The sequence below is a fragment of the Rhinichthys klamathensis genome, unplaced genomic scaffold (assembly GCF_029890125.1).
Source record: "Rhinichthys klamathensis goyatoka isolate OS25496 unplaced genomic scaffold, OSU_Roscu_1.1 h1tg000253l_1, whole genome shotgun sequence".
In the NCBI taxonomy this organism is placed as follows: Eukaryota; Metazoa; Chordata; class Actinopteri; order Cypriniformes; family Leuciscidae; genus Rhinichthys; species Rhinichthys klamathensis.
This window is the reverse complement of record NW_026606775.1, coordinates 289,663-314,652: the sequence shown is the minus strand read 5'-3', so window position 1 is coordinate 314,652 and position 24,990 is coordinate 289,663. Positions and strand designations below refer to the sequence as shown.

Below are 24,990 nucleotides of genomic sequence, written 5' to 3'. Positions count from 1 at the left end.
TTTGAAAGTGATTGCAGTACCAGTTTTGTCCACAATCTTACATACAGCTCCTTTAAAACTCTTCTCACACTGAATACACTGGTACGGGTTCTCCAGTGTGAACTTGCTCGTGTGATTTCAGGGTTTCAGAACGAGCAAAACTCTCATCACAGTATGAGCACTTGTAAGGTTTTTCTCCAGTATGAATTCTTTTGTGCCGTTTCAGATCGACATCTCTAGTAAAGCTCTTCCCACAGTCACAACACACATGATCGCTCACTTCATTATGTGTTTTCTGGTGCCCTTTAAAACTCTTTAGCCATAAAAAACTCTTTCCACAGAAGGAGCACACGTAAGGCTTCTCATCTGAATGAACTTTCTGGTGTTGTTTTAGACGTGATGATGAAATAAACTCTTTACCACACTGATCACAGTTAAATGGTTTTTCTCCAGAGTGAATGAAAAGATGATGTTTGAGACCTTTGGGACATATGAAACTCTCTCCACACTGAGTACAGTAGTACGGCTTCTCTCCAGTATGAACTCGCTCATGTAATTTCAGGTTATCAGAACGAGCGAAACTCTTGTCACAATATGAGCACTTGAAAGGTTTTTCTCCAGTATGAGTTCTTTGATGATTTTTCAGTTGGTCAGTTCTAGTAAAGCTCTTCCCACAGTCACAACACACATGATCTCTAACTTCATTGTGTGTTTTCTGGTGCGTTTTACAATGATCCAGCCTTGAAAAACTCTTTCCACAGAATGAACACACATAAGGCTTCTCATCTGAATGAACTTTCAGGTGTTGTTTTAAATTTGCTGACGAATGAAAATCTTTACCACACTGATCACAGTTAAATGGTTTCTCTCCAGTGTGAACACGCAGATGCTTACTGAGATCTGATGCAAAAGCAAAACTCTTCCCACACTGAGGGCATGTATACGGTTTCACTCCAGTGTGAATTTTTGTGTGTTTTTTAAGGTCTCCTTTGTGTCTGAAACTCTTTCCACACTGAGAGCAGGAGTGCAGCTTATTGGCTTTTGTTCTTTGAGTTTTGATGCTCTGCTGTTCCTCCTCTGCTTCACTCAGTTCATGTTTTTGCGGTTTCATCTCCATCCAGTCTAAAAGAAAAATATAATGTGGTTAAAATAAGTGTAAGTGAACTCTGATTTAACAGAAGAAAGCAACAGAGCAGCAACATCACGTATCCGATCTTTGATTTGCCAACGGTTAATTCTGTCTCTTTCTTTTGAATCAGTTTAAAATGTGGATGACCAAAGCTCAGTGTTTCCTCTAGGACTTTTTCCAGCCGTGGTGGCAGGCCCATTTCGCCAGGGGAAGAGGGCGTGGCCCATGCGTGATATTGACCACGCCCCCTTGCCCCAGGTGTTTAAACTAGAGCCCTGCACGGGCCTCAAATCTAGGCCCTAGCCCGGCCCTGCCCCGAGACGCTCAGGCCCTAGCCCGGCCCGTGTCCGACAGCTCATCAGAATGATCAGCCCGAGTCCGACCCGAGCCCGTAAAAAAAAAAAAGAAAAAAAAAAAGATAAACAGCCTGACCTATGTTGCAGTCAGTAAACCAACCAGATATATTTTGTTTTCAATGGCAAAGTATTTACCGGTAGGTTTATTTTCATTTCTTTATAAAGTTAATTAAGAAAAAACAAAAAACAAAATTTATGACGACCAAGCAGCCGACAGCGAGTTAAACATGTTTGATCCATTGATTGATTTATAGCCTCTCAAATCAACACTTTACTTGGCTACAATAAAATCCATAGATATAAAACAACTTAAGCATATCACACAGACATTTAACGTTAGTTTAAACGTTTATTGTCATTTTTGAAAAGCTGAGGCAAACTGCTCTGCTGCTCAGTCGCAACAGCGCTCGCAAACTAAATGAATTTATAATATAGGCTACAATACAGAGAATGCAATCTAAACAAATCAAATAAATTACATTAAAAACAAACATGCAGGTTATCTTACCTCAAAAATCAAGTCTTCACTACAGAACATGGCCATTTCCAATAGTTTCCAACAGACTCATGAAAATAAAGTCCAATCAAACAAAAAACAACCTCCTCCTAACATGGCTAAGAACAGTCTCAGAGCATCGTGAAGAAAAAGCACAGCATCCACAGTGGAAGGTTTTAATCCAGTCATACTTTTTCCAGCTGCGCTGAAGTCACGCTCGCTACCATAGCGGGACACTAGAACGAGCCGGTCGCGCGAATCTCAGATCGCGCCGCCGGGAAACCTGTGTGTGTGTGTGTGTGTGCGTGAGCGTGAGCATGAGCAGACTGTCATGTGTCAGTCTTATGTCAGTGTGATAGGTTATAAAACGTCTTTCTATGTTTGCTTTTCAATCGTCATCTTCTCATGTTTTATTTTAATTAATGTCTAAAATAGGCTATAAAAAAGATAAGCCTAAAACAGGCCCGAGGCCCGGCCCGCGTGTGAACTATGACGTGAAAATTGGCCCGAAGCCCGGCCCTAGGAGCATAAATAAGTCGGGGCCCGTCGGGCTCGGGCTGAAATGCAGGCCTCTAGTTTAAACCTCCCCTAAGCATTATAACATGAAAGGCGCCAATAAGAGCGGCAAAGCGATTATGCGCATCCCGTGCGCAGAGTGATGCACTTGAAGCAACGCAGTCACAGCGTGCAGCGCTTCGCATTGAGAAGTTCAAAGCGAAGAGATTATATACATCTATGCTTAATGTATTATATCTATGCAACAGTTTATAGAGCCTTTTCTTTTAACAGTTTTAAATTTCAGTTACAGTGCGCATGAAGAACACTTCACAGCACTCTCTACTCCAGTGCTGTAATCTAACAGACACCCGGGAGAAAAGAATATGATTTAGAAAGCGCTTTAAACTCCAGCAAGATAAAGTCATTTTATGCAAACTATAGACCTTTATCTACAAATAAAGTATAATAATGGGAACATTGATCTTAACGAGAGTGTTGTTGTGTTACTGTCAGAATCGAACGTGACGCTCTGTTTGAATGCCTAATGACTGAGGAGAGATGAGTTTCCATTAACTTTAACATTAAAGGGATAGTTCACTTTGAAATTAATTTTTGGTATGTTTTAGCTTACCTCAAGGGCATCCAAGATGTAGGTGTCTTTGTTTCCGCAGTAGTTTCAATTTTAATATTTTTAGGTCAACCCGTTCTTGTCTGTCAGTCATATAATGCAGGTCTATGGTCACCACCTCAAAGAGCATGCACAGAGAAGTCCAAATTAAACATGATTTAATGACTCGTAAATGTAAGTACAGATTGATGGCCTAAGACACAAAACGAGCGGTTTGTGTGAGAAAACGAACAGTATTTATATCGTTTTTACCTCTTGTAATCACAGTCACGTCCAAGTGATCTGAGGGCGCGGGCGCTTCGGTCTGCGCAAGCGCCGAAAAACGCCGGAAGTGATCTCTCGTGCGGTTGCGGAAAAAAAAATCAACGTTGTCTGTTGATATATCGAAATCGTCTTCCATTGCTATTTCCTGTATATCTAAATATGTTTAGATCTTCACAGTGAAAGGTAACACTTCCGAAATCTCTGTGTAAACAACGAGTGACGTACACGCGCGAGAGATCACTTCCGGCGCTTGCGCAGACTGAAGCGCCCGCGCCCTCAGATCACTTGGACGTGGCTGTGGTTACAAGAGGTAAAAACGATATAAACACTGTTCGTTTTCTCACACAAACCACTCGTTTCGTGTCTTAGGCCATCAATGTGTACTTACATTTACGAGTCATTAAATCATGTTTAATTTGGACTTCTCTGTGCATGCTCTTTGAGGTGGTGACCATAGACCTGCATTATATGACTGACAGACAAGAACGGTTTGACCTAAAAATATCAAAATTTAAACTACTGCGGAAACAAAGACACCTACATCTTGGATGCCCTTGAGGTAAGCTAAAACATACCAAAAATTAATTTCAAAGTGAACTATCCCTTTAATGACTTAAATATTCATTTTTACCTCACATTATGCTATTGAATGACTTTAGAAGTCTTCAAATATAGCGCGAAAACTTTATGGCGCTTTACAATGTTTTGTATGCCTTTAGTGGGGCTTAACAATAACACAATAGTATGCACAATATCGGACCTCACTGAGAAGCTGCAGCCGTGGCGGGATGATTTTAGGTGTGGCGGCGCGCCACAGCAGAATGAATGTAGCGGAAACACTGAATCTATACAATATAATGGTAATTTAGATGCATTTTATGTATCATTTATTAGGGATGCACCGATACCAGTATCAGCATCGGCTCGATACTGAGCTTATTTACCCGTACTTATAAAAATGCTCCGCCAACGACCGATACCAGGCAGCGCGTAAACAGTGTTTGTGTCCAGACAAAGAAACACAGACAACAGACAATATAACGGGGATTAAAAAGAAGGCTGTCTATAAAGTAAATGTATCTTATTAGTGGAATATTAAACCAAATATAGTAACACCTATATAGCTCTGGATAGGAGCTGATCAGAGAAAAACGTGCAGTGGATTGAGTGTGCAGTGGCACAGACGCGCGAGCTGGTCGAGCGCATCAAATTTTCACAGACTTCAGTGGAAAGTTTGTAGTTCAGGATGTCAATGGACTTCAATGGCAACCATCTATCCCAATGTACAAAGAAGGTTCAAATGTCCTTCTCAATGCAGCTTCAAAGTCTCTACACGACTGAAGAAAGAAAGACATGATTATCTTGGATGACATCGGGGTGAGTAAATTGTCAGCAATTTTTTTTTTTGAAAGTGAACTAATCCTTTAAGCATGAAAATAGCTGAAGGAAATATATATTTGATGAACAAATTAAGCCAACTAATATGATTTATATTCGTTTGGTTTCTCTACCAATACATTTAAAAATTACAAATGCAGTGAAAATACAGGTACTGGTTACGGGATCGGTCTCAGGCGAGTACCAAGAATGAAAGTATCGGTATCGGACTCGTTCTGGAAAAAGTGGTATCGGTGCATCCCTATCATTTCTCTGTTGAAATGAATAATCTGAAACCAAATCTGTTGAACTGAAGCTTTGTTACCTTAATGTTTCTCAGCAGTCAACAATGAAGAATCAAGAATGGACACCAACCTATTTGTTCCTCAGTATCTTCATGTTTTATTCTGGATGGTTCTGGATCAGTCATCTCTTCAATCTCCTCTTTAATAAACTCCATCTTTACTTTAACAGTCACACAGATTTCAGCTGCTACTCCTGGAGTTTGTCCTTCTCTTGTAGGATGATGGGAATATTCCCAGTATTTATTGGTGAATTGTTGTGGGAGGGGCTTCACTGCAGGTGTGAACTGTGATCACTGTGTGATACTGACGCTCACAGGACCTGATCTGGAAAAAAACAAAAACAAAAAAGTGACTGAATTTATACTGGATTACTTTAAAGTGCCCCAATTATAACCATTATTTAATATTAGGTTTACATCGACTGAAGCAACAAACTCTGACAGAGTGCAAAAGTGCGGCAGGCTACGCAATACTCGTTCCCTACTCTCAGGGAACCAAAGTTACGTTAGTAACCAAGTACGTTCCCTTTCGAGAACGGTTCATATCGTATTGCGTAGCTAATATGCAGTGTAACTCTGGAGTCACCAACCCCAAATTCCAAGCAGGAAGGGCTCACGGAGAGCGCCTGTAAATCTCCCACTCGCTTAAAGGACAAGTTCGGTATTTTACACTTAAAGCCCTGTTTCAAGATTGTTTCTGATGAAATAGAACGGTTAAGATTAAAATGTGGACACATGCTGCTGTCCCGAGAAATTTCGGTATCTGTGGTTGCAGCCCCCCACCTCCACAATGGTTGCATAGGTGCACAGAAACAATCCTTCCTAAAACAGGGTTCCAGACTGCGACCAAATTGGTCGCATATGCGACCGTTTTTTGAGAATGTGCGAGTTAAAATTGTATGTGGTCGCATTAGTGCGAGTGGACGCTCGCGCAATAGAACGCCGTTGTATCAGCTGCTGCAGTCCGTAACGTAACTTATGTTCAAAATGAACGAGTACATAATGAATCCATTTTCCAAACTGTGTTTTTGACTTATCCTGAATCACTACGGTACGCCTATAATAAGTGTTTATATTCTGACTATTTTATCCCGGGCTCGGCTCGGCTGCGGAGTTGCCCAGTGCCTGCGTGACTCGCCATAGACATTAACGGAGAGAAGTTCCGTCTACAGTGTTCTTCCGCAAGACACGTGCAGTTTATTTATTGACGAACGTAGACGTCACGCGCATTGCACACTGACGGTGAAACGCGCCAATTACGAATTCACGAATTGAGGCATATAAAAATTAAAAGGTCTCACGAAACACCGAGCCCCTTCCTACATCTTTTCAGCGGTTAGATGAGAGTAATCGCTCCACAGAGAAAAAGGAAATGATTATAAAATGCAGAAGGTAAGGAGTGTGAGATTTCTGATTTTTGTTACAACTATAAACTTTGATAACGAAAATCTGTATCAGCGTATAATACTCTAATCTTTTAAAATGTAATGCATACATTTGAATGTTGTAATGATTTTTAAAAGATAGAAAGATGATGCTGATAGAAAGATGATAATAGACAGACAGATAGATAGATATAATATAATTCAAATGTAAATAGATAGATTGTATACACTCTAAACAATGCTGGGTTGTTTAAACTCAAATTTGGGTCAAATATGGACAAACCCAAATGTTGGGTTAAAAATTTAATTTTAACCCAACTTTCACTTTCAACTGTAAAAATGTTTTATTACATTTTTAACCCAACATTTGGGGTTGTCCATATTAGACCCAAATTTGGGTTGAAACAACCCAGCATTTTTTAGTGATAATTCAAATGTTAAATGCTTAAAATTACAGATTAAAATTACTGTCCAAAATCCATGAAAATGATAATTATCATATATTACATGTGTTTTTATATAACATATTACAGGTATTTATGCTGCAACCCAGAAAGCCTTTGCTAGCCTTGGTCCATTAAAACCACTATTCATCAACATGCATTGATTAATCCCATGGCATGTAGCAAAAAAAAAGGTGCGACCAAATCATATGCTGGTGCGACCAACTGAGAAAGTTGGTAGCACCAGTGCAACCAGTGGAAAATAGGGCTGGGCAGCGATTAATCGCGATTAATCGCATCCAAAATAAAAGTTTGTGTTTACATAATATATGTGTGTGTAGTGTGTATAATTATTTTGTATATATAAATACACACACATGCATGTATATATTTAAGAAATATTTGCATGTATTTACTTTATATATATTTATACATAATTAAAATTATATATAAATATAAATATTTGATATATTAATAACACATTTTTTTAAAATATATACATGCATGTGTGTGTATGTATATATACAAAATAATTATACACACTACACACACATATATTATGTAAACACAAACTTTTATTTTGGATGTGATTAATCGCGATTAATCGTTGCCCAGCCCTAAAAAGTTAGTCTGGAGCCCTGTAAAACGCATTCAACTTTAGTTTACAAAGACGCTAAACTCACCGAGTGGTCTGGGGTGTTCACTGATATCCTCACACAAAAATCGCTGCAAAAGATGCTTTCCAACAGGTTTTATCGTAGATTTTGTCTTCCATTTGACTTGACTTGGACAAAAACTACACAATGGTATACGAGTGGGAACTGGGAAGCTCAGGGTTTTAAATAAGCCCTGATTTTTATGAGTTGGGGGCTTGTCGGTGAGAAACATAGTGAAATCCCACATTACTTAAAGTTATTTAGCAGTGATATTGTCAGGCTTTTCTATTTACAGTGAATTAAGCTAATTGCCTAAACAATATGTTTTAGCATTATAATATGTAACGATAAAGTATATGCAGTGGCTTAATAAATTAATTATAAACATAAAAAAGCAAAACACACCTGATGCACATTCCCTGATCTTCATTTTCAAGAACTAGAGTTTAAGAACCTTGCTGTATTTTTGTGTAATAAAGAGAAAGTACACCGCCATCTCACTCCAACGATCGAAAGTGACTTGAACGCACCTGCCGTCGTAAACACGACTTCCCACTACTTGAAGTTGAACGCACCAAAAGTAACAATTCTTCTAAAAATTGTAAAATCTTTTCAAACTGTTCTGATATTAGAAAACAACTACAAGTTATTTAGCTAGGAACATTGTTTTTAAGCAACGCAGTGTCTATGGTAACAACGTAAACTATAAAATGATGTTAAACAAAATATATGATTTAAACAACCTTACAGTTCAAATAACACCAGTTTTACACAAATTATTTTTGTAAAATGATAAACCTCACATTTAAGCATAATAAATGATTTATGTAATGTTTTATGAACTAGCTAAAACGGCAGACAGGCTGAAAGAAAATGCAAATTCTCTCTCTGATAAAAGGTGGCGTTTATGGAAAAGCAGAAATACTAAAAAATAATAAAGTTACTCCTGAACACAAGCAGCGTACATACATACATACATATCTGTTTTTACTATTTAGGTATGTGTTTGGGTAAATTTAACATTTTAGTTTTATTCTATAAACTACTGAGAACATTTCTACCAAATTCCAAATAAAAATATTGTCATTTAGAGCATTTATTTGCAGATAACGACAACTGGTCTATTTAACTATTTTCTGAACTTTTCCTAAGTTAAAACATTAGTATTGTGTTGTTTAAAAATGAATATGAACTTATTTTCTTTCCATTATTCGAGGTGTGACAACACTGCATCTTTTTTGTTATTTTGACCAGTTGTTGTTTTCTGCAAATAAATGCTCTAAATTACAATATTTTAATTTGGAATTTGGGAGAAATGTTTTCAGTTTATAAAATAAAACAAAAAACTATTTTAATTTTACCCAAACACATACCTATAAATAGTAAAACCAGAGAAACTGATAATTTTGCACGGGTCTCTATTTTTTTCCAGAGCTGTGTGTATAATAAACTAACGTTATAGCGCCCATCGCTCAGAACAGCAGAACACCATTATGGATCTATTGCTCTTCACATGTTTTTTCTTCTTGTCCATCACGCGTTTATTTGTACTACTTTACGTTTTTGGTGTATAATTCCATTGTTTTTCACTCTCGTTTTTTTAAATGCACATTAAATAATATCAGACTAGTTTATGGTTCTCTGTCGTTATTGAACAAACACTCTTGTGGTCCGTTTTGCAACATGATTCAGTTAAAATCACAGCGCTTCATACCTGACATGCTGGAGACTTTTATCACATATGAATGCATCCAGATGATGTTTAATAATTCATGTAGCTTTTCTCTCAGTGCAACTAAAGCCGCAGACTACAGTTGTTAGCAGTTAGCAATAGCATTATCAACAAGACGCGTAGGGGCGGGGCTCTGGTGTGTGTGTGTGTGTGTGTGTGTGTGTGTGGGGGGGGGAGATTACTACCGTAATCTCATCCTCTCATCACACAACAGCAGATTCCGGTAATTCTGATATCTAAAAAAATCATTATGACTATCGTCGAAATTGAATTAGAAATGTATATTGTGCATGTGTCTTAAAATGGTATTTAGACTAGTAAAAATGTATTTAGAGATATCGTTTTCATTTAGAAACACTTTTCATTAAATTCATTAGGTATTGTGCTGCAAAGAATTGAAGGGAATGCAAGTTAGATCGTTTTTTATGCAAAAATAAAGGGTAGCCTACTTTACAAAAATTTAACAACAATACACACATTGCCAAAAGAACTAAACTAAAATGTGCGTATAAAGGAAAAAAATGTAAATAAGAAAAAGGAAAACATGAGGGTAAGAAATGATTTTAGAGTATTCAAATTAAAGGCACTGCAAATAGAAATGGTTCTAATTGCTTTCTTATTTACTGAAGATTATATAGATTTGAGATATTCAATTGTTTAAAAGAAATGGTTTATTGTTGGTGAACTTGCATTTGTGGATATAAAATTTGCAAAGAAAATACATTTATAACAAAGCTATTATTTTATTTAGCGGAGTCAGATTCATAGTGTCCTAATGTCTTATTTTACATTTTGCAGGATATTAACATTGATAAATATGCCAAATATTCTTCCAAAGTTAGTGACAGTCAAAGCATAAATGAAAGACATTTTCTGTCAATTTTACATGTCTTCATTCTCGTCGTGAGCTTCCTCAAAGGGGCAGGGAGGCTGAACCCACCTCGGCCTCCTTCTATGCCTGCCTGGGACCTTTCCACGGGTCCCACATGTTCACCGCAATAAATTAGAATTAAACACACCAGTTTGTCATAATTTGTTAATGCTGATGGTGAGAAATTAACATATGTACCTCAAACTGAGTATCACTAAGAAACATCCTGCTCAAGTTGTCCTTGCGATGGAGGTTTGTGTTGAATAAGTTCTTCAAATGTTTCATCAGACTCGCGTTCGCATTGATATGTGTAAAATCGACATCATCGTTACTGTCTTTTACAGTGTACAATTGACCTATGGCTCATTCTTTGAGCCATAGGTCTCAAAGAATGAGACCTTTGAATGTGAATGAGACCTTTGATTTCTAACATTATTCAAAAACATTTACATCGATAGTTTGGCGTTATAATTTATTTGCTTTTGGTTTACTGTGGAGTGGATGAAACTATTTTTAATGGCAGGCTAGCAGTTACCGTTGACTCGCGCTAGCCTAGCACCGGCGAACTATGCAACTGGACCGACAGATGAAATTTTTGAAAACTGTCTCCACTGAGAAATAACACTAAGGCTAAATTGGAAATGAGGCACGATGTCCAAAATTCTGAACCACCCCGTTAAACCCCTGGAAAATATGCCATCTCTTGTCTATCTTTTCCTCCAAAACCATATACACAGCGTTTTGCCACACAGCGTTTTGCAGTGCATTTCCCATATGATTAAGAAACTGACTCAATGTGAGTGATCCATATCAAAAGGGAACGCTCCCGTTACTACCGTAATTTTGGTTCCCTGCTTTTAGCGCGACTTACTGTATAACTATGACCGCCAATGACTGGCTCTGCCAGTTTCAGCGGGCAGAAAAAAGTAATTTGTCTGTGCAAGTGCATTAGCCCATTTCTGCTTCTTCTGAGGTTTAATGAGCTTGCGATTTCACCCAGAACAACTTTAAACTATTTCAAGGAAATCTATTTAAATGTGTTTTTAAAGGGGAAGTGCATCTTCTTAGCCTTAATCTGTTGGGGAAGCTTTAAAAATAATGTTTAAATTCATCAATGTGATTGTTCATTGAAATAGATCAGTCAAGACAAGATGCTGTTTGTGTTTTATTTCAGAACACAATATAGTACACTTAGTAAATAAGAAAATGACATGAATATATCTAATTCAAGAAAGACATATTTAGCACACAACCCATCCTGACCGAAATAAACTACAACAATGACTATTTACACTGTAAGAGTTCTTGAGTGGTAAAGCTTCAAATCTAAAGTCTATCTAGTTTTGCTCACTTACAAAAAATTTTCATGCGAGCGAGAAGGTTTGAAAAATGTTTAAAAGTCTCTCCACACTGATACAGTGGAGAAAGATTAAGTGCCCTATCTTACACCTAGCGCAATGCAGCGCCAAGCCCAACGCAAGTGTTTTTTGCTAGTTTCAGCCCGACGCAGTTACCATTTTTACGTCCTGCGCCACGTTGTTTAAATAGCAAATGCATTTGCGCCCATTTGTGCACCCATTGGCTGCTGGTCTGAAAACGAGGTGTGTTCAGGCACATTGTTGGCGCGTTGCTATTTTGAGGCAACAGAAATAGACTGTGCCATTGACCAACTGAAACCTGGTCTAAAGTTAAAAACAATTGTTTTGTAATTTAAAGAGCGCGTTAGTAATGTGCGCCTATAGGCGGGTCCATAACGTGCGTACACTGTGCTTATTACACACACAGTGACGCGCAACAGCACACAAACATGCCAAATATTTAAAATAAAAGGATTACAAAGTAAAAGATTATTATTGTGTACATAAAGATATGGTGGAATCCAGCTTGTCCCGTAGATGGTCTTCTTGCGCACTTTTACCTCGCACACGAGCAGTTCAGTTTGCGCTCTGGGGACGCGTTCAGTCTTTCCACTATCAAATTCCGTCATGTAAATAGCAAATCTGCCATGGTGTGAGAGTAACTGGCATTTAAAGGGAATGGGAGATGAGATTATTTTAACGCACGTAAATCCCAAAACACACCCATTACTCATTAAGAGAATAGGGAAAACCCTTAGACCATGCGCCTGGAGCGCCGACCATTTTTCCCGTCGTTAAACTAGCAAAAGTGGATTCGGACACGCCCAAGTGAACTTGCGTCCTGCGTTTTAGACCATGCGCTTAGATCGTTTAAATAGGGCCCTAAAGGTGTTTGTTGTTAAAATGACAAAAAGGAAAAAGAAAAAAAAAGTTTTAGGTTGTTTAAATTTTTAGGCTGCTCTGCGTCAGTAGTCTAACAGTGTTCGTCAATGCCAAAATGTAGAGATGGCCAATCAAAAGTAGGCAGGTCTTACTGTCATAACACAACAAGGGTTTGTGGAAAGATGCAAGTAGATGTAAGAAGCCTATTAGACAACTGTTTTATGATAGAAATGTTCAACAACCGACAATAACAGGCTATCTAGTATCTATTTACAGCTCTCTGATTCCGAGGAATCAGATGTGCTCGGTGTTGGGGAGGGGGATCCTAATGAAAGACACGATACTGTTCAGCCTGCACCCAGTTATGATGAGTTGGTGGAGGTTTTAACGCGGGCTGTGGCCAAGCTTGATATTTCTTGGCCACAAGAGCGGCAGGAAGCGTGTACAAAAAGCAAGCTCGATGAGCGCTTCCTGCAGCACCGCACGTAACCTTCACGCCGGTCTCTCCCTTTCTTCCCGGATTTACACAATGAGAGTTGGCGCGCCTGTCTAACCCCCGATTTTAAATTATAGTAATATCGTGGGGGTTAGGGATAAGGGATATGGGATGATGCCTCGGGTTGAGGAAGCACTAGCTAGCTACCTTTCACCCGACCTTGCGTCATCCTTGAAGACACCGGCGTTGCCTTCTAAGCCTTGCCGCACCACATCAGCTTTGGTGGGCAGAGCTTATATGGCGGCGGGTCGCGCTGGTGCGAGCCTGCATACAATGGCTATTTTGCAGGCGTACCAAGCCGACCTGTTGAGGGACATGGACCAAGGCGAGGGTCCCTCGCCTGATGATATTGCAGAGCTTCGCAGAGCCACAGATTTGTCCCTCCGGGTTACCAAGGAGATGGCCCGTGCCATCGGTCGCTCCATGTCAGCTTTGGTAACCACGGAGGGACATCTGTGGCTCAACCTGTCTGGCATTAAGGAGAGGGACAGGGCCTTCCTGCTTGACGCACCTGTTTTAGCTTCTGGTCTGTTTGGGGAAGCTGTTAACACTGTAGTTGACAGGTTTCAGGATGCTAAGAAGCAGGACGAAGCATTTAAGCAGTATCTCCCTCGCTGTTCAAGGTCCAGGAGGGCGGCTGCTGGAGAACAGCCACAGCCGTCTTCCAGTTCCTCTCATCGCCAGGCACAGAAAGCGAGTGTCGCCTCTAGCGCTCCCCCTAATAAAGCTTGGGACTCTAGACGTCGCTCGTAGTCTCCAGAGAGGGCGGCTAAGGGAAAGAGGTCCTAACTTATATGAGACCTCAAAGGGCGGGCTGAGGAGCTTCTTGCCAGACCTCCATGGTCGCCATGTCCTCGTGAGAACCGACAACATGTCGGTGGTGTCTTATTTGAATCGCCAGGGGGGTCTGAAGTCGCGCCCTCTGTGCAGACGGGCGCATCAGATCCTTTAGTGGTCCCAGAAGAGACTATCGTCTCTCAGGGCGATGTATGTCTCGGGGGACCAGAATCAGGGAGCAGACGTACTGTCGAGGCAGGGGCTGAGGGCCGGGGCATGGTGGAGTTGATATACGAGAGGTTCGGCCCAGTGGACGTGGACCTTTTTGCTTCTCGAGAGATGACACACTGTCCACTGTGGTTCTCCCTCACGCATCCAGCCCCGCTGGGGTTGGATGCCATCGTGCAGACGTGGCCAAGGCTGCGTCTGTACGCTTTTCCCCGATCGCTCTGCTCCCAGCAGTTCTGGAAAGGGTCCGTCGAGACGAGGTCAGCCTGCTATTAGTAGCCCCGTTCTGGCCGGCCCGAGTATGGTTTTCGGACATCATCCTACTTCTGGCAGGCCCGCCATGGCAGATCCCTCTGAGGAGGGACCTGTTGTCTCAGGCGGAGGGCTCAGTTCTCCACCCTATGCCCGAGCTGTGGAAACTGTGGGTCTGGCCCCTGAGGGAAGCCGGCCTGTCAGCAGAAGTGGTTGAAACTATACTCACTTCCAGAGCTCCTTCCACAAGGAAGTTGTACGGCCTTAAGTGGAATGTTTTTTCCATTTCAGAGAGCGTGAATTGGATCCAGTTACCTGCCCAGTTGCTTCAGTACTGGAGTTTCTCCAAGACCGCTTTTCTGCTGGGCTTACCTCGTCCACACTCAAGGTTTATGTGGCTGCCATTGCGGCTTTCCACGCTCCTCTGAGTGATGGTCCTCTGGGGAGGCATCACCTGGTCGTACGTTTCCTCCGTGGAGCCTGGAGGATGAGACCTGCGACTCGCACCAGGGTTCCCTCTTGGGACCTGGCAGTGGTTCTCGAAGGGCTGGTCGAGGCCCCCTTCGAACCACTGGAGTTGGCTGAGGCCAAGAACCTTTCGTTTAAGGTGGTCTTTTTGTTGGCCATTACTTCTCTGAGGAGGGTAGGAGATCTCCAGGCGCTCTCTATTTCCCCTGGGTGCTTGGAGTTTGCTCCAGGCAACATTAAGGCCATCTTACATCCCAGGCCCGGATATTTGCCCAAGGTGCCATCTAATATGGCACTACCTATGGTTCTGCAGGCATTTCATCCTCCGCCTCATGTAACGACGGATGAGGAGAGACTTCATCTGCTCTGCCCTGTCGGAGCACTGCAGTGTTATATCCAGAGGTCCTTCTCATGGCGGAAGTCGGACCAGTTGCTGGTGTGTTTTCGGTCGCCCAAGAAGGGGCTTCCTGCCTCTAAGCAGATCATCAGCAACTGGATCGTTCAGACTATTTCCCTGGCCTATCAGGTGCGCAATTTGCCTTCACCTATGGCCGCGAGGGCTCACTCCACCAGAGGCATAGCATCCTCTAGAGCCCTCCTTTCAGGGGTTTCTATCCATGACATATGTGAGGCGGCTGGCTGGGCCACTCCGCACACATTCATGAGGTCTGGACCTTCCCTCTACACCCGGTGCACGAGTGCTTTCGTCCTAAATTGTGCCTGAAGACAGCTTCACACTAGGATGAGCAGGGTTCGTTGTGGTAAAGTGGGTATCTCGATCCCCTAGTGTTGTCACAGACGCAGTTCAAGTTCCCTCGAAAGGGAACGTCTCAGATTACGTATGTAACCCTTGTTCCCTGAGAAAGGGAACGAGACACTGCGTCGGTTCGCCACACCTCACCCTGCCTGGAGCACTTGCTTCATAGCAAAGAGCTGACTTTGCTTGTGCCGGCGTGCTTCTATACACAACGGCGTATGTCGTCACACGCTACGTCATCACGCAACGCCAATAGGATTGGATTCGATTTCATTCATGAATTCAGACGCGCTACGCTGAAGGGTGTTCCCCTAGTGTCGTCACCGACGCAGTGTCTCGTTCCCTTTCTCGGGGAACAAGGGTTACATACGTAACCCGAGACGATTTCTGGTCTTGGAGTCTCTACTAATGAGCTGATGAGTTGATTTAGGTGTTTGAATAGGAAGAGTTGGAAAATGTGTAGTGTTAGTGTGCCTCCAGGAACAGGGTTGGGAAACGCTGATCTAGCAATGCAAACTATTCAACTTTTTATTAATTTTTGCCGTTTTTAAAATGACAATATGCTATTGTGATTCATTTAATTAAAAAATGAATGTGACAAGACAAGAAACATTTGCGTTTTCGACTATAGGCATACGAATAAGCACAAAAGTGAAACTCCGTCTATGGTTTTTCTCCAGAATGAGTTCTTTGGTGTTGTTTCAGATAGTCAGCTCTAGTAAAGCTCTTCCCACAGTCACAACACACATGATCTCTCACTTCATTATGTGTTTTCTGGTGCCGTTTAAAACCTTTTAGCCATAAAAAACTCTTTCCACAGAGAGAACACACATAAGGCCTCTCATCTGAATGAACTTTCAGATGTGATTTTAGATGTGATGATGAAATAAAATCTTTACCACACTGATCACAGTTAAATGGCTTTTCTCCAGAGTGAATACGCAGATGATATTTGAGATCAGCTAAATATGTGAAACTCTTCTCACACTGAGTACAGTAGTATGGCTTCTCTCCAGTATGAACTCGCTCGTGTGATTTCAGGTGTGCAGACTGAGTGAAACTCTTGTCACAATATGAGCACTTGTAAGGTTTTTCTCCAGTATGAATTCTTTGGTGCTGTTTCAGTTCACCAGCTCTAGTAAAGCTCTTCCCACAGTCACAACACACATGATCTCTCACACCTGTATGTATTTTCTGATGCAGTTTAAAATCGTCCAGCCGTGAAAAACTCTTTCCACAGAGAGAACACAAAAAAGGCTTCTCATCTGAATGAACTTTCAGGTGTTGATTTAGATTTGATGACGAAATAAAATCTTTACCACACTGATCACAGTTAAATGGTTTCTCTCCAGTGTGAAGTCTTATGTGTACATTAAGGTTGTCCTTTTTACTGAAACTCTTTCCACACTGAGTGCATGGATACGGTTTCTCTCCCGTATGAATTCTTATGTGTGTTTTAAGGTTTCCTTTTCGTCTGAAACTTTTTCCACACTGAGGGCAGGTGTGCAGCTTATTAGCTTTGATGCTCTGCTGTTCCTCCTCTGCTTCATTCAGTTCATGTTTTTGCTTATTCACTTCCATCCAGTCTAAAATAAAAATATTATGTGGTTAAAATAAGTTCAATTTAACTCTGATTTAACAGAAGAGAGCAACAGAGTATCAAGTATCAGATCTTTGATGTGCCAAACTTTAGTTAATTAACTTTCTTGTTAATCCATTTAAAATGTAAATGACAACAGCTATTCAAGATTTTGACCATTTAGATGCATAATTTCTGTATCATTATTTATCATCCAATCTGCTGAACTAAAGCTTTTTTACCTTAATGTTTCTCAACAGTCAAGATCATGAAGAATCAAGAATGGACACCAACCTATTTGTTCCTCAGTATCTTCATGTTTTATTCTGGATGGTTCTGGATCACTCGTGTCTTCAATCTCCTCTTTAATAAACTCCATCTTTAACAGTCACACAGAGTTCAGCTGCTACTCCTGGAGTTTGTCCTTCTTTTGTAGGAGGATGGGAATATTCCTAGTATTTATTGGTGAATTGTTGTGGGAGGGGCTTCACTGCAGGTGTGAACTGTGATCACTGTGGACCAGATCTGGAAAAATCAAAAACAAGTTACTGAATTTATCCTTGATTACTTTAACAGCAAAACAAATATGGTGCCTTTAATTTAGTTCAAATATAGAGCATTTTGATGGTTATATATTATAGGGCCCTATTTTAACAATCTTAGCGCATGGTCTAAAGTGCAGGGCGCAAGTCTAAAATAGTTTAACGACGGGAAAATTGTCGGCGCACCCGGCGCATGGTCTAAAAGGGTTGTCCCTATTCTCTTATTGAGTAATGGGTGTGTTTTGGGCGAAAATGTGCAATAAACCAATCAGAGTCTCATCTCCCATTCCCTTTAAAAGCCAGTTGCGCTAACGGCTCATGGCGGATTCGGTTTTACATGACGGAATTTGCAAAAAGACTAAGACCCAGTCCAGAGCGCAAACGGATCTGGGAAAATGATAACTGCGTCGGGCTGAAACTAGCAAAAAACATTTGCGTCGCGCCTGGCGCTGCATTGTGCCAGGTGTATGATAGGGCCCATAGTGTATAAAACAGCACTAGGTTGCTCATTTTTATGTAACCCAGGATATTACAAGGATGAAACAGGACACAGGTTAAATTATTCAATTATTATCTAAACTAATCAGAAATCTAACAAGACGACAGAAATCCACTTAAAATGTACACTATGTAACGTTTGGCACTCTAGCTGTTAATAAACAGAACTGCATGCATCTTGCCGAAAAACTTTGTAGCCGGAGCTGCTTCTCTCGGTTTATGTCTATGACGAGCCACGCAGGAACTGGGCTACTCCGCAGCAGTTGCGTCCCACTTCATCTAAAATAGTCCGAATATAAACACTTATTACAGGCGTACTGTGTTGATTCAGGATAAGAGAAAAACACTGTTTGGAAGATGGATTCATGATGTACTCGCTCATTACATAAATTATGTAGGGGGGGTTCTTCTAAAAACTGTCAGAAATTTGTGATATTGTAACAGAACAATTTGTTTAGGTAGCAAAGTTGTTTTGAAACAACACCACTGTCTATGGTAACATCCTAAACTGTAAAATTATGATAAAAAAATACAATATGAACAGCTCAAATAATACCAGTTTTGACTAACAAAAACGTATAAAATTATAAACCTCACATTTAAGCCTAATAAATGATTATAAATGTGTTATATCAAAAACACCAGACAGACTTAAAGAAAATGCAAATTCTCTCTCTGACAGAAGGTGGTGCTTGTGGCAAAGCAGAAATACAGCGGTTACTCCTGAACACAAGCAGCGCTGCGCTTATAAACACTACTTTATTAGGCATCACTGAGGAAAGAAAAAACGGAGATGTCATCGAAACTTTTATGAAGACAGTCATTTCCCTTCAGATATATAAAAACTCCTCAGATCTGAACTAATCATGAATGGTCTATTTCAGTGTCAGAAAGTGAGTTTGCAGGTTTGGTTTCTGTTGCCTTTAATAGTATTTTTAGTCATGTACTTTAAGCTGAGGAGTAAAACATACATTAAAAACACATTGATAGGTGATTAACACACAAAGTGATGATCCTGTAGTTTGTCAGACTTGTCAGACTGTTAATTTGGTAATTGTAAATTACATGTTTTGTTAAAAAACAAACATTTTTTTTACAAAACATGTAACTTACAATTACCAAATTAACAGTCTAATTAAAGCAACACCAAGCAACTTTTCCTCTGCGGTCGCCCTACAGGTTGGAAGCAGAAATGTCCATTACTGCTGTCGTAAATAATTTGGCCTACCACAGCCTACTGCCGCACGCGCACACACATGCTCTCTGTTTATCTAGCACCGGCTTTGGATGACAAGGTAGAGTATGATCCATGATTTTATGAAAGTGTAGTTGTAGTCTACTGTCGAGTACGCTCCACCTATCGGCAATTGTAATGCTTGCCGTAAAGCAAGTCAAATTTGTAGTTTTCTTAGGTCTCATTCGCACTACAGAAACGCGACCAGATAGGGCTGGGCGATATATCGCATCACATTGTTATGCGCATCTCGTCAGTAAAGCCGGTTCCTTGATTAGTAGTAAATCGCCTTCACCTGCTTTCAGATGGAGCGGCATTTACTACGTATCGCCTGCCATATTAATGCGATATGGCTCAGCTTGTCAGTTAACTACGGCTCTTTGTAGTAAATGCCGCTCCATCTGAAAGCAGGTGAAGGCGATTTACTACTAATCAAGGAACCGGCTTTACTGACGAGATGCGCATAACAATGTGATGCGATATATCGCCCAGCCCTAAATCTTACATAGCCTGGATATATCAGATAAAGGAGCGCAAAGCGGTGGGATAAGGCCGGTGACACACTGGCTGCGTGGCGTGTCCGTTTTTATTTCGGCTTCCATGTTAACAGGTTAGAGCAGGGATGGGCAACTGGCGGTCCGCGGGCCGCACTGTCAATTTTCAAATACCATAGAAATGTTGGTTTCACGGGTTTCACCGCATGTGTACAAATTCCAAATGGTAATGACACAGTTTACCGCTAGAGGGCGCCTCCAATGCAAAACACGCTTAGTCGGATCTGCTTCACTACAGTCAACGATGAAGAGAGAGAACCATGAGCGGTAAAAAAAGAAAACTGGATCAAGAGAATCGTACTTTTCAGACGAGATGGGAAACAGATTATCTGTTTACAGAATTCAAAGGTAGACCTATGCGTTTAGTGTGTTTGGAAACAAGATCAGTATTTAAAGATTTCAACTTAAGTCGCCATTACAATACCACACACAGGGACAAATATGGAAAGTACACCGGAGCTGCTAGGGCCGCTGTTATAGCTGACCTGAAAAGAAAGCTCAATCAACAACAGAGTATTTTTTACCAGAATTACATCCACACAGGAGTCTGCCCTCAAGGCGTCTTACTCTGTGGCACTGGAGCTTGCTAAAGCCAAGAAGCCCTTGTCAGATGGTGAAATGGTGAAGAGGTGTGCAATGGAAATGGCCAAATCATTTGGAGACGAGGATATGGCTAAAAACTTTGAAACTGTCTCCTTGTCCTGTCGCACAGTGACACGCAGAATTTTTGACTTCCATAATCACATCGATGGCAAATTGAAACAAGTAATGCTCTACTGCAAATACTTCTCATTAGCGTTGGATGAGAGCACAGATGTGATGGATATTAGCCAGCTACTGATTTTCACTAGAACGATTGACAGTTCATTTGTTGTACACGAAGAACTTTTAAAATTGGTGTCGTTGCACAACACTACTAAAGGGACGGATATTTTCAACGCCGTTAACTGTGTTGTGAATGAGTATGGTGGCTTTGACAAGCTGTCAGCCGTCGTTACTGATGGCGCACCTGCGATGCAAGGAAAACACAATGGTTTCGCCGGGCTCCTCCAACAGAGTGGGGTGGACTGTCCTATACTGCACTGCATCATCCGTTGTTTTATCTTCAGCTCAGATTTTAGCGCTGAATCTAATCTTTATTTTAATTCTACAGGAGGCTCTCTGTGCCAAGACGCTCAACTTCAATCACGTTATGGATTTGGTGACTAAAGTTACAAATCTCATCCGAGGAGGGAATAGGTCTCTCAGTCACAGGAGGTTTGTAGCTTTTTTGGATGAAGTGAGCGCGGCGTATGGGGATTTACAAATGCACACCGAGATTAGATGGATGAGCCGAGGAAAGTGTCTGGAGCGTTTTTTTGCGTTGCGCACCAAAATTCCTGTGTTTTTGGAGGACAGTGTTCGAGGCGATACAAGTGCGTACACCCGAAAACTCAGAGACACAGAGTTTCTTTGCGATATGGCCTTCCTTACGGACGTCACCTCACCCCTCAATCCCCTGAACACTAGGGCTGTCAATCTTCCTCTATAATACTATTCGAATTCCATTCCTTATTTTATTTAATATTCGAATAATATTCGAATATTAAATGCTCAAATTCATCCTATTATTAATATTTACGACATTACTCAGGCTTATGGATCGCCAATGCCACTATAGCATGTGGTTGTTGTTACACGTTCTGTCCACTAGAGGGATATCTAACATTACAATAAACATTTTATTCGTGCTGAATATGGTTGAAGCGCTACCGATGGTTTTCGGCTAATATCTCCGCTAAAAAACCCCCAAAAATTCTGAAACTTATATCGTTCTTTTCAGTTCGACTAGACGGTTCCAACGAGTTTGGTGCTCGCCGAATCCGTTGAGTTTTCACCAAGATATTTACGCTTCACGGGCGCTTTTTTACGTTGTTAAACATGTACCATTTTTGACAGTATTGTTATGATGATACAGCGTGGATAACGTGCACAATTGTGTTACGATTCAAAAACGTTATTGTTCATCAGACGAAACAAAAAGCATTTAATTTTCACATGTGTGTAAGTCAAGGTGGCGAGAAAGGCAAGATTCCATATAAAAAAAATTAATGAATGGGAATAGGAGCAGGCTTCACTCAATGATTAAACTTAAACTTTAAGAATGCTGGCCTGATGATTAGAATATATAACGTTAAACAGGAAAGAGGCCGCACTATGCACAAATTGTTTTATTTGCACAAACGCGTTTCGGCGCGTGCCTTCTTGAAACGCGTTTGTGCAAATAAAACAATTTATGCATAGTGCGGCCTCTTTCCTGTTTATATATATAAAAAAATTAAAATATACATAAAAAAAACAATATTCGAATAGTAACTTCAGCATTCGAATAGTATTGATTTTTTTAATATTCGAATTATATTCGAATTTCGAAATTCGTTCCAACAGCCCTACTGAACACACAGTTACAGGGGCGAGGCCAAACTATATCCGACCTTTACGCACACATGAATGCATTTCGGCGTAAATTAGAGCTTTTCAAAGAAGGATTTTCATCCAATCGTCAAAATTTGGTACACTTTCCCGCTTGTGAAGAGATGCGGAGAGATGTCCCTGAATGCGATAACATTTTTCACAAATACAGAGCCGACATCGAAACACTGCAGCAGCAGTTTAAGCTCCGGTTCCATGATTTCCACACCATGCAGGCACGAATAGCATTATTCACTGACCCCCTCTCTGCTGCTGTCAGCGAGCAACCCTCCGAGTTGCAGCTTGAACTCTGCGAAATTCAGTCAGACCCGTTTTTTCAAGCAAAGCGCAGTGAGAGGGGAGTTTCATTTTGGAGCTTACTACCAGAGTCCCGCTTTCCACTTTACTGCTTCATACAGCATCTGTTTGAACAAGAATAAAGTTCGAAATAAGCCTATCAATGAAGTGGAGTGAACGTTTTTTAATCGGTTTTATTTTTATAAACATGACACAATATATCATCGCGACTACATGAAAAGACTGTTTACTGTTATAAAAAACTGATTAGTGAGCTTTAGTGGAACTAAAGGTGTGAGAATAAACATGAAACGCACGTGATCGTTGTCATGCGGTGAATCCGGCGAATCGTGGAACAGCTGTGACGTCATCAGAGCTTGTGCAGCTGCTCTTGAGAAGCTGCGCTGCATGGCTGAGTCCTCCGGCTACTCTCGAAACGCTCTCGCGGTACTTTGATGGCATACGTCACAGCCATGTGGCGTCGGCGCTGCATCAAGTCGGACAAAATTTCTAACCGGCATGCACTGTTTCAAGTCAGCCGCCGATCGGTCTGCGCAGAGCTGCATGAAGTCGAACACACCTACAGGAAACGCGACGCAGCCGCCACGCAGCTGACTAGGGCTGCAGCTATCGATTCTTTTTGTAATCGATTAATCGAGCACTTAATCGATCGATTAATCGGATAAAACATTTTTTGTTTTTAAACAACCAAAACAAATAATGTATAACGAAAATGATGTGGCTGTAAAATGATCAAGCATTTGGCTTTTATTTATCAAAAAAAAAAAACTGGTATTTATTCCAACTCCAACATTTAGCTCTAAAACTAAGCCAATTTATTGCAATTTTTACCCATTTAGAATAAGTGCCAACAATGTTCTATGCTCAATTTCTTTGGTAGCCAATTAAAATGTCTTCCCCAAAAGTACGAGTGGATTTGGAGAAGCAGGCTGGGGAATTTCATTTTTTGTTGTTGTCTGTAACTATTTGGAAGACGTGACATACAAACAAGGTCTCGCAAAGACTGCAATACAATATTTGTTCCTCCATCACGTCTCGGTGTATAAGTGAATGCATGCTGAAATTATTGTTGCATGGCTACATAAAAGTTTAAGTATGTGATGCATTGCCGCAATTGATCTGACTGGCGCGTGAGAGAGACGAGGGTGCATGCGTGCGTGTGATGGGGTTCTTCTTTTTTAGGCTATACTCTCTTGCAATTGAACGTGAATACGTCTACTACTTAAAAACATCAAAGCTAAACATCATATCTAGTCAAACCGCATCACGACATTGCTACAAATACAGTATGGGATTAAAATCAGCGAACATCAATGTATCATAGTCTTATGGCTTCACACTGAACGCGAGTAGATTACATACAAAGTCAATGCAAAGACGCGAATAGACGCATCATTCGCGCCGGGCGTCGCGACTGACGCGAATTGGGCTACGCTTGCTGCAAACGTGTTCCGCGCAAGTTGAAAAATTTGAACTCGAGCGAATGTTTAAGCGTCTAACTAGACGCGATAAACGCGTATTTTTGTTCGGTGTGAACACCATTAGTTTACCTTGTTTCAGCGACGCTTGGTGAAACAGCATGGAGTGGATGTTTTCGGTTCAGATGCTGAATCATTGAAGTCGTACTGTTGTGGTATGCCAGGTCTTCTTTGCAGTAGACACATTGCACCTTGTTCTTTTCCTTTTTAAGTATGTAATGATCCTAAACTTTAGACATTCTCTGCCGTTTATGGACATCTTTACTCTCCGCCATCGCGCCAACTAAATTCAAAATGTATCACGCGCTATAGTATAGATCCGCATGTATAGTGCGCGTCATAGGAATTTAACGAGGCTTCGAGGCAGAGTTTTTGCCTCGAGGAAGTTTTGTAATCGAGTTAATCGAGTAACTCAATGAATCGTTTCAGCCCTACAGCTGACACGCAACAGAAACGCCACGCTCACGCCACGCAGCCAGTGTGTCTCCGGCCTTAGTGCATTTCACCATGTCACGACTTGATGAACCACTGAAACTATTTTGAAAACATTATTTTAAGGTAAAAATTCTTACTTAGTGTTGCTTTAACAGTCTAATCAAATTTTATTAATTTGAATTCTTTTTTATTCTTGAATATTTTTTAACGATTGATGAGAATAGTGCAAAACAAGTTTGTTTTGTTTTTTTTCAAATCGATTTAGAAAAATAATTCAAATTAATGAAATATTTAGTCTTTAAAAAAAGACTATTTCAACAACTGGCATTTTGTCAGAACATCAAGTAGCCTAAATGACAAGTTATTTTGGTTAGTTGCCTATTCTGAATCGTGAGTTCTATTTTAAACAAAATATCATGATTCTCAATTTATCCAGAATCTTGCAGCTTTACAGAAACGGTGCCATTACTTTGACAATAAATGTATTGTAAATATTTGGATAGTTTGCACACTGTGACACTTGGACAACGCTTCTTCATATGATGCTACAGAGCTTGAATGTCTA

At 40.7% G+C, this 24,990-nt stretch overlaps 4 protein-coding genes across 4 annotated transcripts in view; 1 reads left to right on the top strand and 3 right to left on the bottom strand.

The window, feature by feature from the left end:
• The window catches only part of LOC130101133 (zinc finger protein 239-like), a 122,734-nt gene that overhangs the window by 28,413 nt on the left and 69,331 nt on the right, over nt 1-24,990 (bottom strand). The gene's annotated exons all lie outside the window — the stretch shown is intronic.
• Nucleotides 58-24,990, bottom strand: part of LOC130101135 (zinc finger protein 239-like) — a 25,088-nt gene continuing 155 nt past the window's right edge. The window contains exons 2-3 of the mRNA XM_056266721.1: nt 5,103-5,356; nt 58-1,101 (exon numbers count right to left, since the gene is read on the bottom strand). Coding sequence (XP_056122696.1) covers nt 65-1,101; nt 5,103-5,187 — 1,122 coding nt within the window. The 5' untranslated portion in view covers nt 5,188-5,356 and the 3' untranslated portion in view covers nt 58-64. The remainder of the gene's footprint in view (nt 1,102-5,102; nt 5,357-24,990) is intronic.
• The window catches only part of LOC130101150 (gastrula zinc finger protein XlCGF7.1-like), a 260,846-nt gene continuing 238,941 nt past the window's right edge, over nt 3,086-24,990 (top strand). The window contains exon 1 of the mRNA XM_056266738.1: nt 3,086-3,909. The gene's annotated coding sequence lies outside the window, so the exon portion shown is untranslated. The remainder of the gene's footprint in view (nt 3,910-24,990) is intronic.
• Nucleotides 15,980-24,990, bottom strand: part of LOC130101166 (zinc finger protein 271-like) — a 25,784-nt gene continuing 16,773 nt past the window's right edge. Inside the window, exon 4 of the mRNA XM_056266753.1 lies at nt 15,980-16,922. Coding sequence (XP_056122728.1) covers nt 16,000-16,922 — 923 coding nt within the window. The 3' untranslated portion in view covers nt 15,980-15,999. The remainder of the gene's footprint in view (nt 16,923-24,990) is intronic.